The sequence below is a fragment of the Parasteatoda tepidariorum genome, chromosome 1, assembly GCF_982258835.1.
Source record: "Parasteatoda tepidariorum strain Cologne lab strain chromosome 1, Ptep-v5.0, whole genome shotgun sequence".
NCBI classification, from domain to species: Eukaryota; Metazoa; Arthropoda; class Arachnida; order Araneae; family Theridiidae; genus Parasteatoda; species Parasteatoda tepidariorum.
The window spans coordinates 85,017,237-85,031,273 of record NC_141755.1 but is presented as its reverse complement, the minus strand read 5'-3'; the positions used below and the strand labels follow the sequence as shown (position 1 = coordinate 85,031,273).

At 29.1% G+C, this 14,037-nt stretch overlaps 2 protein-coding genes across 3 annotated transcripts in view; both read right to left on the bottom strand.

Moving 5' to 3' along the window:
• LOC107456777 (limulus clotting factor C) overlaps window positions 1-2,705 on the bottom strand; it is a 43,551-nt gene extending 40,846 nt beyond the window's left edge. Inside the window, exons 1-2 of one of the 2 annotated variants that reach the window (XM_087168173.1) lie at window positions 2,498-2,690; window positions 1,448-1,571 (exon numbers count right to left, since the gene is read on the bottom strand). In XM_087168173.1, the coding sequence (XP_087024299.1) occupies window positions 1,448-1,571; window positions 2,498-2,516 (143 nt within the window). In that variant the 5' untranslated portion in view covers window positions 2,517-2,690. Of the gene's footprint in view, window positions 1-1,447; window positions 1,572-2,497 lie in introns of both variants that reach the window. The other variant, XM_087168164.1, reaches the window with a different exon arrangement.
• Window positions 2,706-7,557: 4,852 nt separating this feature from the next.
• LOC107456773 (mitochondrial inner membrane scaffold 2) lies at window positions 7,558-13,850 on the bottom strand. The gene is made up of 3 exons (XM_016074719.4): window positions 13,390-13,850; window positions 9,764-9,935; window positions 7,558-8,522 (listed from the first exon to the last, which is right to left on the bottom strand). Exons 1-3 carry the CDS (start codon window positions 13,613-13,615, stop codon window positions 8,303-8,305), a joined length of 618 nt encoding a protein of 205 aa, XP_015930205.2. The 5' UTR covers window positions 13,616-13,850; the 3' UTR covers window positions 7,558-8,302.
• Window positions 13,851-14,037: the final 187 nt, after the last annotated feature.

The window sequence follows — 14,037 nt, the reverse complement described above, 5'->3', positions numbered from 1 at the left end:
GTTGGTTAATAAATTGCTAACTAATTTAAAAAATAATTAATCAAACATTAAAAAAATATTTAGTTATTTTTTACATTTTGGGGAAGAAATTAGATTACAATTCGTATTTTAAGTAGAGTTCATCAATTTTTGTATCACCAATTAGTAAAGAATCCAGTATTTTCTAGTCCTCATTTTCTGCTGGATTAGGTAGTCAGAATTTTTTAATGCCAATTTCACTTTCAAAATAAAAGTGGCCAACATTTTTTGCTCTCTCTCTCTCTCAGCAAAAAGCATGTATGAGTGAAATTTAGCACAATGCAAAAATTGTCCTCATTTGCAATCGCAACTCCTGTGAATTTAAAGTGAGAGTTGTGGAAAAAAAAAAGCTTAGGGCAATTAGAGTCCACTATAAACGGACTAACAACTTTGTCAGCTGTCCACTATAAGCGTATAAAATAATTTCTGCAACATTGGAGTACAGATGGGAGCACTCAAAAAATTAAAAAACGTTCACTACCATCGAATGTTCACTATATCCCTAGGTCATTATAGCGGAGTTCGACCATTAGAAATGAATTGAACCTAAAACTCTGAATAAGAGCAGTGGTAGCTCAGGCGATAAAGCGATCGCCTCCCAAGGAGGGAACCCAGGTTCGAATCCCAGCTGTGGCTGATTGATGCGAATTCTACTCCTAGTTCGCACCGACCACCGTACTGACATAAGGCATCCTCAGTGGAATGCGGATCATGAGTTAGAATCTTCTTACCGTCAGGCTAACCAGGGAAGTTTTGTGGTTTTCCTCTCCACGTAACGCAAATGCGGGTGAGTTCTTTCAATAAGTCCTCCACGAAAGCTAGTTTGTCTCAATGCTTGATCTAGGAATTCCCTTGTTTCGGTCGTAATTACAAGGCTACGGAGTAGAACATTGATAGTTGTTAACTCAGAATCTGGTCGGCTATTCAAAGCCGGTTATAAAAAGAAATAAAATTCTTCAAATAAATCAGCTGCTATGTTTTTCTAGGAAAAACTTGATTGTAAAGTTACTTATCTAGTTTAGCCTTGGTTTTTCATTTCACCCGTTGCTACCAAAGGAAAATATAGTTGCTAGTCAAATTTTAATACATAACGAATGGTTTGAATTTTAGATTAAACGAATCATAATTGCAATAATTATAGCCAAATTTTTATGGCCTATCTTACTCAAACTATGTAATTGATGCTTTGCAAAAAGCCTAACTGAACACGAAATTGGATTAAAAAAATAAAATAAAATTTCTTTCCTGCTTTTTATTCTTTACTTTTTTTTCAATATATTTTGCGTTACTAGTCCAAATAATAATTTAAGAAAAGCACGCATCAAAGAACGAATATTAATTTTTTTGAACAGATATAAATATTCGGAATGTTGAAAGTTTTTTTTTTCCTTATTAAAATTATATATGCTAAATTATATGTGATACTTACTGTTTCACTTTAGCTCGTATTTGGTTTTGCCCGCAGTTGCAAGAAATTTGCTTATTGTCGCATAATCCCAAGTTAAGTCCTCTGGCAATACAATTATCGAACAAACAGACGATGAGTAGCGCAGCTAAAGAGAAGAAATTTTTTTTTTCAAATTCTGATGTGTGGTGACTTAATTTTACAGAACAGGAATAAGAGAACTTTAACTCAATTATCACGCTAATATGCATTATGCCATTTTTTTTACTTTCTCTTACAAAACGGGAGAAAAGAATAATATGTTTCATAAATCGATCACAAAACAGGAAAAAAATCTCGTATTGCAAGATTATATGCATTATAATCAAGATAATATGCATTATATGACAACTTTCATTGTTGTGAGCTATTAATTAAACAAATTTTCTTTTACAAATTCACATTCTACGGTTTGGATAAAAAAAAATATGGTTTACCCTTTATGTACAATCTATACAATATTTTTTTTTAAATATTTTCTTAGAATATTTATTTTGAAGCGTTATAACTATTAACTTGACAAACTTCATAGCGTAACATATATGCCTCCGTCGATTTTTGAAAATGAAATTTTGCTGCAATATACGAATTTTCGTCATTTAGCAAATGGTGACTGACAGGGAAATTAACGAATTTTTGTTGTATGGACGAATTTGTAAAATATTTACAAATTTCTACACATTTCTTGGTGTTATGGGAGTATGGAGTAAATTGTGATTATGAACAAAATCTATGGAATAACACTTTTATACGTACAACTATTAGTAGCAATGAGTTCTCGTTTATTTAACATTAATATGTAAAAATCTACAATATAAACATTTATTAATATTTTCAATGTTTAGTCCTTTAGAATTGAAAATTTAAATTATTTTTAAATAATTCGGAATTATAAATGAACAAATAACTTTGGCATCATCGTATATGAATAATTTTAATTATCATTTACCATATGTTACTACAAATAAAACGAAATTATAAATTAACAAATTACTTTGCCATTATCGTATATGAATGCATTTAATTATCACTTACCATATGCGTAAGTTTTCATCTTGACTCTTCAGAGAAAGAGTCGCTAATGGGATTTAAAAAAAATAAAGGGAAGTAGATAAAGAATCTACTTCCTTTTCAATAAGGAGTTTGTTTTGGAAATCGATGAGGAACAAACACATCAGATTATGAGCAAAGAAGAACCCATCCTCATCTTTTTCATATCTGATGATGACCTCTCGAAAAGTGCGAACATTATGGAAAATCCCTAGCCTCTCAAGGTCAGCTTTCAGAACAGGATTTCTTAAGAAACACTCTTCTACCTCAACACTTTCTTTTTCTAAGATATGCAATTACTCGAAAAAGATGAATAAAAGTTATCTGTTTAACATTCGAAGAGGAGATTATATGAGCTTCCTTCTGTTTTTCGAAGAAAAGGAGAGCAGTGGCGAGCGGAGATACCCAGACAAAGGGCAGAGGCGTATATAGAGATGTAAACACTCCCTAACCAAGACTTGCTACAAAATAAAATAAATTAACATAACTATAAGAAACACAAACTCTATGGTGAAAAGACATTTGGGTATTTATAATCATTAATTTTATTTTAAGTTAAGATAATGAAAATTGTAATTACGAAGAAAAGGTACTGAATTAAGACATTGCATATATACTTACCACATTGGAATGAAATTTCCCTTAATAATACAAGAAAACAGCTCACTATTTTACATTAATTATATTCAAAGTTTAGTTAAGGGTTATTACTATTCATAAAGTTAATTTAGAAAATAGCTTATAATGTTTGGCTCATCAAGCAAAATATTTTACGACGAATGAAATATGATTTTCAAACAAATTTAATAATGAAATTCTCGATCATTAAAATTTAAATTTCTCTCACATTTAAGAATAATTTGTTGGAAACGTTAAATGTTCTATCATACAGTAAATTTCACTTACATTTGAATCAAAATGGATTAAAAATATTAATTTAGATTTTTGAAAATACTTGTATTTCAAACGTATATTTTCTTTCTTTTTTCTTAAAATTAAATTGGTTTTTCCTTGCTCCTTTTAGCTATCACACTTCTATTTTAAAGTTATCTAAGCGAGAAATTCAAAGCCTCGATGGCTCATTGGGTAAGGCACTGAAGTGTCACTGCGACATGGGGTCCGTACCCCAGAGGCGGCTTGGAGGCCCATCCAGCTTCAGAACAATGGATACCAGCTAATGTAAGAAGTAAAGGTGGTCTGTGCTCAGTGCTGATCACATAGCCAGAATCAGGCCGTTTGTCACGAAATTGTAGAGCCTTAATCTTCATGAACCCCTGACCCACAACGGGCTGCTGCGGAAATGCTAAATTCGAGAAGTTTGCCTCACACTCCACTCACCTCCGCGAGCCACGGAGTAGAAAGAAAAAAGAGGTACATTTTTTTAAAAAAATAATAATAAATGAATAAATATTAACATTATAAAAGCAAGTTATTCAAAATTTAAGGCAAGGTTAAATCAGTAACAAAAAAAAAATTTTTTTTTATTATGCAGCATATTTTCTCTCAAAACACTGCTGATAAAAAATATATATTTTCTTTTCTTACTTAATTTTAAGGAATTATTAAAGACGAAATTACTGAAAATCATTGTACGACATGATAAGTGCTTACTCTGCAAGAAATGATAAGCAGCGGAAAAGAAATATTGAAAATAATAATATGCGAGTGAGTAATAATAATATGAGCCATAAATTAACTAACACATTATTTTTTTCAACTTTATGAAATTAAGTATATTGTTTCTCATTTTAGCTATCTACGTATCTCGATACCTTGTTTAGTCAATACGTTGATTTTCTTTTTTTTTTTAACAAAATGCATGCTAAAACAGAATTTAGAATATAATTTTTTTCATTAGAAATAATGCGTAAAGATAAAGAATGTATAATGCGTTATTATTTCAAACTGATAAAAAATTTATGCAATTTTAAACTTTTTTTTTTTTTTTGAGGGACATAAACACAGTGAAAATGTTACTTATAAATGCTTCACAGCAAGCCTTTTAACGTGTAAAATTATTAAAATAATATTCCTTCCTTATATAAATCGATACGCCTTTTCAAAGGAGCAGAAATTTATTTTTAAAATTAAAAAATACATGAAAGTATTTCACATGTTGATTACATTTATTAAATTTCAAACAGAAATTTTTTATAGGATTTTCAGTTCTTTCAATAAAGTCTATTAGTATAGCTCGGATGCTACGTAAATAATCAAATTAAAATCCTGTATATTCCTCTATCAATACAAAAACATTAAGTTTTGTTAATTTATATCAACTTTCTACATAAAAGGATATAATGAGATCAATTTTCGATGCCTAAGATAGTACACATCACGAATAAATAATATTTAACAGCATTTGAAGTAAAAAAAACATTTGGCGCGTTTGAAAACTTGAACACTGAACTGGCGACTTCTGGAGTTGGAGCAAATAAATTGTAATTTGAATAAGGAGAAACTTTCGTTTGTCTCATAACCTTTGATTTTATGGCTAAACAAAATGGTAAAAATTACAAAAATAAGGAGGGAAATCTTTGTATGAAAATGTACTTGGGTTAAATAGATACTCCTTTTAATAATAAGTATTTTTACTGACAACTCATATAATGTCAGTAAATTAATAATAAAAAATGCTTTAAAGGTTAGATCAAATTTCGATGGCTATAGGGTCACAAAAATTTGATATGGTGCAATAAAATTCACTGTCAATAATTTTTTAATAATGAACATTATAGAATTTATCAAATTTTATCAGTTTGAAGAACTTGTCTCTCTATAATTAACAAACATTGTTTAATGCAACTGATGCATGAGTTATTTTAAATATTATGAATATGTAGCTATAATAAGAACACAAATCAGACACTTCCAGAGCTTACACAGCAGTTGCATTTCTCAACTGAAGGTGATCACCTGGCCTCGAGAGACTATAGTGCTTTATGAAACTTCTCAGCAAACCTCTCAAAAGACTTGAATAAACTATATTTTTACACATTTAATATTAAGAATATAGATAAAATATAAACTTACATAAATGAAATGTATGGATGTTAAAATTAATTATGCACATAATGAGAATATGAAAACAGTTACTAAGATAAGTGCAAATAATCTTCAGCAGCATTGCAGTTGTGTTTATTGTTCATTTGCTGACAAAATAGCAGATTTTGCTCTGATGCAAATAAAAGCCCCAGACTTTAATTTTAGTAATGTGCATAAAATTTATATTTGATTGTTTTATTACTCCAAACTGGAAATATCAAGTGATTGCAAAAACTTGCGTACAATGTGATTTGAACAAAAACAGAAGAAGAAAATTCAGCAAGATTTGCCGAGATGAGATCAACAAATAATTTCAGATTAGAACAGTAATTGCCAGCAACTGATATAACTTAAATTTGAAGTCTAAAAAAACTTCACCTTTTGGTCACTGAAAAATACATTTTTTTCACCACTTGTCGCTCAACAAACGTTGAAAGAAAAACTATTCTTCTACTATTACTATCCTTTTTTACAAATTTAAATTTTCATGCAATCTGTTCTCAAATAAATTATTTGAATGGCATAACAGATGGGGGGGAAAATTATCACTAGAAATAGGGAAACCAAAGATAAAGGAGGCCGGGATAGCCTGGTCTGTAGGGAGCTGGGTCCATGTCCGAAAGTTCGAACCCCACCGGCCGAAGATTTCCCGTGTAATAAAGTGACGGATGTACGTTAAATCGGTCGAGTCTCAAAAGTTCCCATAACAAATCAAAACCTCTGGGGGTACTGGATTGGAGATCGATCGTTCTCTGATTCAGGTCAAAATTACGATCTGTGGATGAATTAATGGGTCCGCCCTATAAACGGGAGTGACGTATGGTGTGGCAGAAGTCGAATTCTTGGCTGTAGATGGCGCCACTGGAAAACAAAACAATCGTACCCCCTCTGCCTAAACAGACATACGTCAACAACAAAGACAAAGGAAACCAATAAAAACCGCCATTAAGATAAAGAGTTACAGTAACTTCCCTATTTCGGAAATCTAGCAAAAATGTTGAGTCAATGTAATGAATGTTTAATTATTTTGAGTTACTTATGCTTTTCATAGAAAATGGTACACTTTAAGTGCCAAGCCCTACTTTACCTTTTACAGAGTCATTTTTTTCCTAGTAATGTTATGATAAAATATTTTTTGAATTAAGATTGATTTATAAAAAGAAATTCATTTAGCTTATTATCCAAAATTAATTTCATTTTTAAGACTGTATGCTAAGTGAAAAGATAGGTGGGATTTAGAAAATTTTACCTACAGAAAAAGAATTAACCATTAACTTGAACTTCTGCGCATATAAATAATCGAATTTATAAATTATGAGTTTATGACCAGAAATAAACAACTCATAAACAAGAAATAAAATTAATTGAATAGAGAAATAAAATTAATTAATTGAACAAGAAATAAAATTAATTGAATAAGCACATAACACACAAGAGAAAAAAGTTCTCCAGTGTTGCCCTCTCGATAACATTTACTGTTACTCTTTTCAAAAGTTATTAGAAGAAGGCCTCACAAAACCTAGATAGGAAGATAGCTGCACACCACATTCAAAAATTAATGACAAGGGGGGGAGTATACTTCCCATGGTCTTATAAAGGGTTAAAATCCTGACCAGCTGGCAAAGTTTCCATCAGTGTGTGCTCCACTACACTAATAGATCCCACCTAATAGACATTGTGAACCTCATGAATTCAAACAACCAGCTTTAAGTCTATTAATCACATTATCTTCTTGGGGCATTTATTTCATAAAAAGTTTAATTTAATTCAAATAAATAAAAGAAATCTCAAAAGGGTAAAAAAAAAAAAAAAAAACATTAATTCTGGGTATGAAGAAAAAGTAATAATTCTTGCACAAACAAAATATTCAGAGGGGTTTGTTTGATCTATAAGGACAAAACATATTTATATCTTTAACCAAACAATTCAACTCATTTTGAAAACAAAACCCAAATAAGTGCTTTCTTTTCAGGCAGAGGATAAATTAAAATACACAGAATAAAAAAAAATATGTTTTTATTTCCAAAAATCTATTTCTAATACAAAAATGTACTTCAGAAAAAGTACTTTATTCAATTAAACAATCAAAATTTACAAATGAATATTTGTAAGAAAATCATTCATTGAAAATATGCTTGTAAAGAAGAACTATACTGCAGTATTTACAACAAAACCCAAATTTAAAGAATTTAAAAAAAAATCATTTGCAAAGAACAAGATAAATTACAACAAAATAATGTAACAAGTGTTTTAAACATAGGCAGAGTAATAAAAAAAAGGAACAGATTTTTCTTATTACTTGACATAACACGTAGGTTCAAATTCCTAATCAATTTCACGAGTTCAAGGGATTAAAAACATATTCATTAAATACAACGTACACATTAAAAACTCAAAAAAGAATATAATGGGACCTAAAAGTAAGTCCTCTATTTGCAAAATATTAAAAAAAAAAATTCAATTGTTATCAACTAGAATAAAAATTATACTTGGAATATTAACTGTGGATTATTAAACTTTTACTTCCATACAAATAAATAATTAGTCAAAAAAGTGTATACATGGTTGAAAGGTTTTACGTGTGTGGTATGGAGTTTGAGGTATTACCATCATCTGCTTTCTAATATTACATAATACCCATAATTTTTAACTTAAAAATAATTTGAACCAAATGAAATACAAAATATTTCATAATATTTAAAAAAAATATAAGCAATAGCAATTACACACAACAATATGATGCTATTAACTGCCTTTCTTTACAGGAGCCTTTAACCAATTAATTCTTCGCAAATATCTGACAATGAATGGTGCAACAGATAGCGTTATGGCAATTCGAACAGGAGCAAATAATTTATGCACAGCATATGCTATCACAAAGGTACTTCCCCCGGCAGCAACTTTACTTGTTATCACAGATTCTGGAAAACCCAGAAATGACAATAATATAACTGCATCTACACCACTAGAAAAGAAATAATATGAGTTACAAGAAGTATATTGAAAAAGAAGGTAGTAAAAATAATTTTCTATTAACAGAAATATGTGCTAACCGATAAGACAGACAATTTTGCGAAATTTTTTTATAAATAGCATAAATATTTTATTTAAACAAAACTGTGAGACATCTTTATAAATAAGATGAAATACAGTTGAACCTCATTAAGATAGAATTACCAATACAATAGCAAAACCAACCTGTTAACCAATACAATAGCAAAAGGCATTTAAAATTATCTTAAAAAAGAAATTGCAAAAGCAAAGATATCGGCAAAGATCTAAAGAAGAGAATAGCATGTATTGATAATTCTAAAAATTTAAGAATATTTAAAGCATAAAATTTAAAAGAAATTTTTTTTAAAAAATTTGAAAAATAATTAAAATTTTTCAAATATGTTAACAGGGATGCACATCCTATGGCCTGGAATCCAAAAGTGGATCTCGAAACCTCTTAACTTGGCCCCTGAACGATCAAAAATAGTAGTAGAAGTATATAAAAAAAAGAGTAACAGAAATCTACCGATCTAGTTTATAGCCTTTCACAAAATATCAGAATATGACAATTTTAATTTCATTAAGAAAATTCTACACTGGTGTGCAAAAATTAAGAATTAAATGGAAAAACTAGCAAAGCAACAAAACAGGTAATTACAACAGAGGGAAAGGTCATTGAGAAGACCTATCACAGTAAGGTAAAGTAGAAAATTTGTATATATGCACTAAGATGCACTGGGGGGCGTGTCGTAAGGATATAACATAAGCCGGCGGTGGAAGCTCAGTATTTATTTGAATAGTAATGCACAGTATACATCATTTTAAACGAAGTTAATTTGTTGTCAAGGTGTGACATGGCCAACAGACAACACAAAAGATGACGTCTGGATGAGTTTAAGCTAGGTCAAAAATATGGGAAGTTGGAAGAAGGTTGAAGTGTGACCAGTGGGACTGCGGAGTTTATTCTTTGTATCCTCCAATTTAAACTTATAACATAAACTTGACGTTATGTAAAAAAATTAAATTCAATTCCAAAAATGAATTTTAAAAAAAGAAAAAAAAAGATGATAACTGGAATTCTAAAATAAAGCTAAAGTAAGGAACAAATAATTATCATCATCATTTACAAATTTTATATTATTTACTAAAAATAGAATTGAAACACTCATTAAAATATAAAACTGAGGGGAAAAAATATTGCTGCATAATTACTTTGAAATAGCTAAGTAGAACAGTCCTAAAGATGCTAGAGAAATAGTTACATGGAATACGATTATTGTAGCACCATAATCTCGAACTGCTTGTTTTAATTTAGCTCTCTGATTAACTTTAGCTGCAGCAGATTGAACAGAATCATCTTTATTGGGAGAAATATCTTCATTGTCTAAAAATTCAAAAAAAAAAATATTTAATAAAATTCAGGAAAAAATAACAATATTTAAGAATAACTAATAATAAAATATCTTTCATTATGACAAATCAAGTTATCTATAAAGAATCAACTATTTCACTAAATTGAAACACCTATTTTAAGTCTACAACTTTATTATGAAATATAATTTTTCTTCAAATAGCAAAATTTTAAACGTATTTCAAAAATTTGAAATTTGAATAACTGAAAAATGTGTGTCAATGTGCAAAATTAGCAGTCAATAGCACACATGATGAAAAAAAATGTTTAAGAATACCTATTAGTACTTAATACTGCTATAGTCATTCTCTTGCAATCATATTCATATTACACAATTAAGTGATCATAATTGAGTTAATTAGTGATCACACAATAATATAAAAAATTAAATTGCTGTCAACTGACTATTCAGTTCTGAAATAATTCATTTTATTACTAATTCGATTTGAATAATAAACCCTGTTACAAACTTTTTAAGAAGCATAAAAAAAAATTTTTTTTTTAAATAATAATGATTATTACATGTAATAACCATATACAAATGGTTTTACTTAAAACATAAGGGAAAATGTTGAAAGAAATATGTAACTGGTTATTTTCAGTTTAATTTCTGACCAGAAAAATAAGACAAAATTATAGCTGTTATCAAATTTAAAGCAAATAAAATCTTTAATGTCAGAAAGAACTTGACATGAATTCTGCTCAAATCAGGTATGCAATAAAAGAGGATATAAAAGGTACATTTTTAAATAATAATGGTTCACAAATTTTTTTTTAATAATTATTATATTTTATCTCAGGAAAAGTTGCAGCAAATGATTCAAACCTTCATATATATAAAAATATATATTAATAAAGTAGTTTAATTTTAAATCTGGTATCAGAATACAGCTGGAAATTAGAATGATTTCTTAAATTAAATGCAAGTAGTGTGGATTTTTTTTATAAAAACCAATGCTCTCTTATTTTATATATATATAATATAGAATTTCTCATGCGAGTCTTTCTATATTAACTGATAAGCTTAAAACATATGTTTATCAAGTTTAAGATGCAGAAGTCGGTCTCTCACAAAGAGCCATAAAAAGTCAAGATGAACCAGATAAAAGATTATTTTCTGAAGTTAATGGGCAATAATTCGTAGATAAAGTAATCATTAAGATAGTCTCAAAAAATTCCCAGAATCAGAGTCCTTTTATCCTTTTAGCGAATCAAAACCTTTAAATTTTATCAATTGAATGACGTTTCAGTAAGATAAGAAGATCCTTGCAACCACTCCCTTTCAGAACCTTACTTTAGAAGCTCGGGACAGGCAAAATTGTGTGTCTTTTTCATATTTTCCATGGCTAGGTAAATCTGGACCAACTCCAAACAATCCCTGAAAAGGGGAATCCGTCAATGTAAATATCCCACGAACACTATTTTCCATACTCCACATAACATAATAAAATGCCTTTTTATCAGAAGCTGCCTAAGTCTCTTCAATTATCTAGCCTTTAAAGGCATAACATTACATGTATGTATATATATATATATATAATGTCGTTTACAAATATAGAGAAAGCTGGAATACCTAAAATGTATAGGTAATTATAATTTGCAATTGTAATAAAATCTCGGGAATTTCACATTATCCAATATGCAGGGTGTTTTTTAATGGCTGTCTTATATATATATATATTTTTTATCAGTACAATTTTTCCTCAAAAATCTATTAACAATTTAAAAACAAATTGCACTAAAACTTTTTGATTAATGAATATGATATAAACAATCAATGAAAAGAACATTATGAACTGACATTTAAAATTAAGCATGATCGAAATGTTCAGCAGTTGCTACCTAACGTCACATTGAATGAACCCTATGGGTTGAATATTTCTACAGATAAATAATCTTTACAAGAAAGTACTGCTCGAAGAACAATTAAACTACAGAAATCTGCTAGAAATGATGGCATAGAAACTGAAATGCTGACATTGAGTTTATTTCAACTGCTTTGAAGAAGTTGTTTGACGCAATATAGGAAGAACAGAGCCAGATTATACCTTTTGTAGGCCCTAGGCATAGCCGTTTTTGGGCCCTTCCCTCCTTCCCCTACTCCTCCCCTCTTTTCAAAATATATGCTAAAATTTTCTTGCATATTTTTTTTAAAATTTTTTATTAATATGGATTTTAATTTACAAATTTCTTTATCGAACTTTATCTGCAATACCGACATACCGCCGATATTGCAGTTGATATCGATAATACCATTATGATTAGTCTGATCGATAACTATGTAAACATCGATAATTATGCAAACACGTCAACAATACAACAACAAACCAGCAAAGAAAACAGTGAAATTGATAGTGAGATTTATTACAAGAAATATTTATACCACAAATAGCTTCATAGTTTTCATGATACTACTATGATAACTAAGTGAAGGAAATTAACATTGTCAAAAGTAAATCTTTTGAAATTATTTATAAATAAATTTGCAAGGTAGGTTAAATGTTTACTAATAGAAAAAAAATGAAATCCAAAAATTGCAAAAAAGCAATATATTAGATCATAAGATTCTGCAAAATAATTTATTACCGAAAAATATTTTATTTTTATTTGTATCTTCGTAATTTTGTGCAAAATACACTTGTTTTTAAAGCTAAATTATTTTTGTCAACAAATTTTTTTCTCCCAAGTTTTTCGCAGGCCCCTGAATTTTGTAGGCCCTAGGCACGTGCCTAGTGTGTCTATAGGTTAATCCAGCCCTGAGGAAGAAGTAAGAGTACCAAAAGAGACGAAAAAAAGTAATAATTATCAAATTACCATAGAAAGAGAACCTTACTAGCTGTGACAATTGGAGAGGCAGAAGCCTACAGACCATTCCTGTCCTGGAAAATTATTCTTGAGAGTTTAACCAAGCCATATGAAATAGAAAGTCAATGAACACATAAGAGAAGAACAAGCTGGGTTCCATAACGTGAACAGCACCATACAGCAAAGGTTTGCAAAAAGAAATATGATTGTACAAAGTCTTGATCTTCATAAACCTATCTATTTATACTTGAATAAAGCATTTGATTCAGTGAATGGAGTCATATTATGGTAGATCTTAAATAATTACATATTAAATATTTAAAAAGTTCATAAACATAATGAAAAACTCATATCATAATAATTAATACAGTGTAGAAGTGGATAGTTTTAACCTAAATTTTTTTAGTAAAAAATGCGGTCTAGATTTTAGTTTCACAAAAAGTTTTGCATCAAGAAACTGCGAATTATTAATTTTATTTTGGCATAGGTACCGATACAGAAAAATTTTGTCTCAATAACTGTCTAAAAAATGCTAAGTACATATACATACATAAATGAATAGTTTAGACAAATAATAACACTTGTATGTTTCAATATTAAATTCGTGAGAATGAATATTTACCTGATTTTTTCTCGGTTGAATAGTTGTTTATCATGACAGGATTGTAATTTAACTTCAATGGTATTAAAGTACTGCAATTATAATGACACGAAACCCTTAGAAAATGTTTTTGAGATAAAGGGGAAATAATAGCACATGATTGGATTTTGTTGAATGGTTGAACACGTAATTTTAACAAAGGAGATAGTGGGAGTTTTGACAGACGATTTAATACATATCCCGACATAATTAAACTTTTGGGTGAAAAAAACGATTATGTAATTTGGTTTTAACGAAAATAATCAAATACTGAGAAATGAAACAAAATTAATTAAGCGAAAAGTTTGCATTTTTTTACATTTAATTATTATCTATAGATATGAAATAACTGATGTTTAATCGAGACGGTTCTGGTGTGTTTGTTTATTATTTATCAAACGCACTTCTACTTGCGATTACGATGAAATTGAAATTGTTATCACAAATATTTGATGACCAAGTTATATAATAGGTTATTTGCCTATATTCTCTGTCGCTGCACAGGAAATTGTGATTTTGAAAAAAATTAAAACTACTGATTTTAATTATAAAAATAATATTAGGTTAAAATCTCGCAGATTTTTTTCTTTTAATGTTTGTAAAATATCTTCGCGATTAACTGAAACAACG

What these genes read in the sequence shown, in the direction of transcription:
- LOC107456773 (XM_016074719.4), bottom strand. Translation starts at nt 13,615, where the DNA reads ATGTCGGGATATGTATTAAATCGTCTGTCAAAACTCCCACTATCTCCT. An exon ending in TTCAACCGAGAAAAAATCAG is followed by an intron (nt 9,936 to 13,389) that starts GTAAATATTCAT and finishes TTGAATTTTTAG; the next exon opens with ACAATGAAGATATTTCTCCC. An exon ending in TTCTACTTAGCTATTTCAAA is followed by an intron (nt 8,523 to 9,763) that starts GTAATTATGCAG and finishes TTTCTTTTCTAG; the next exon opens with TGGTGTAGATGCAGTTATAT.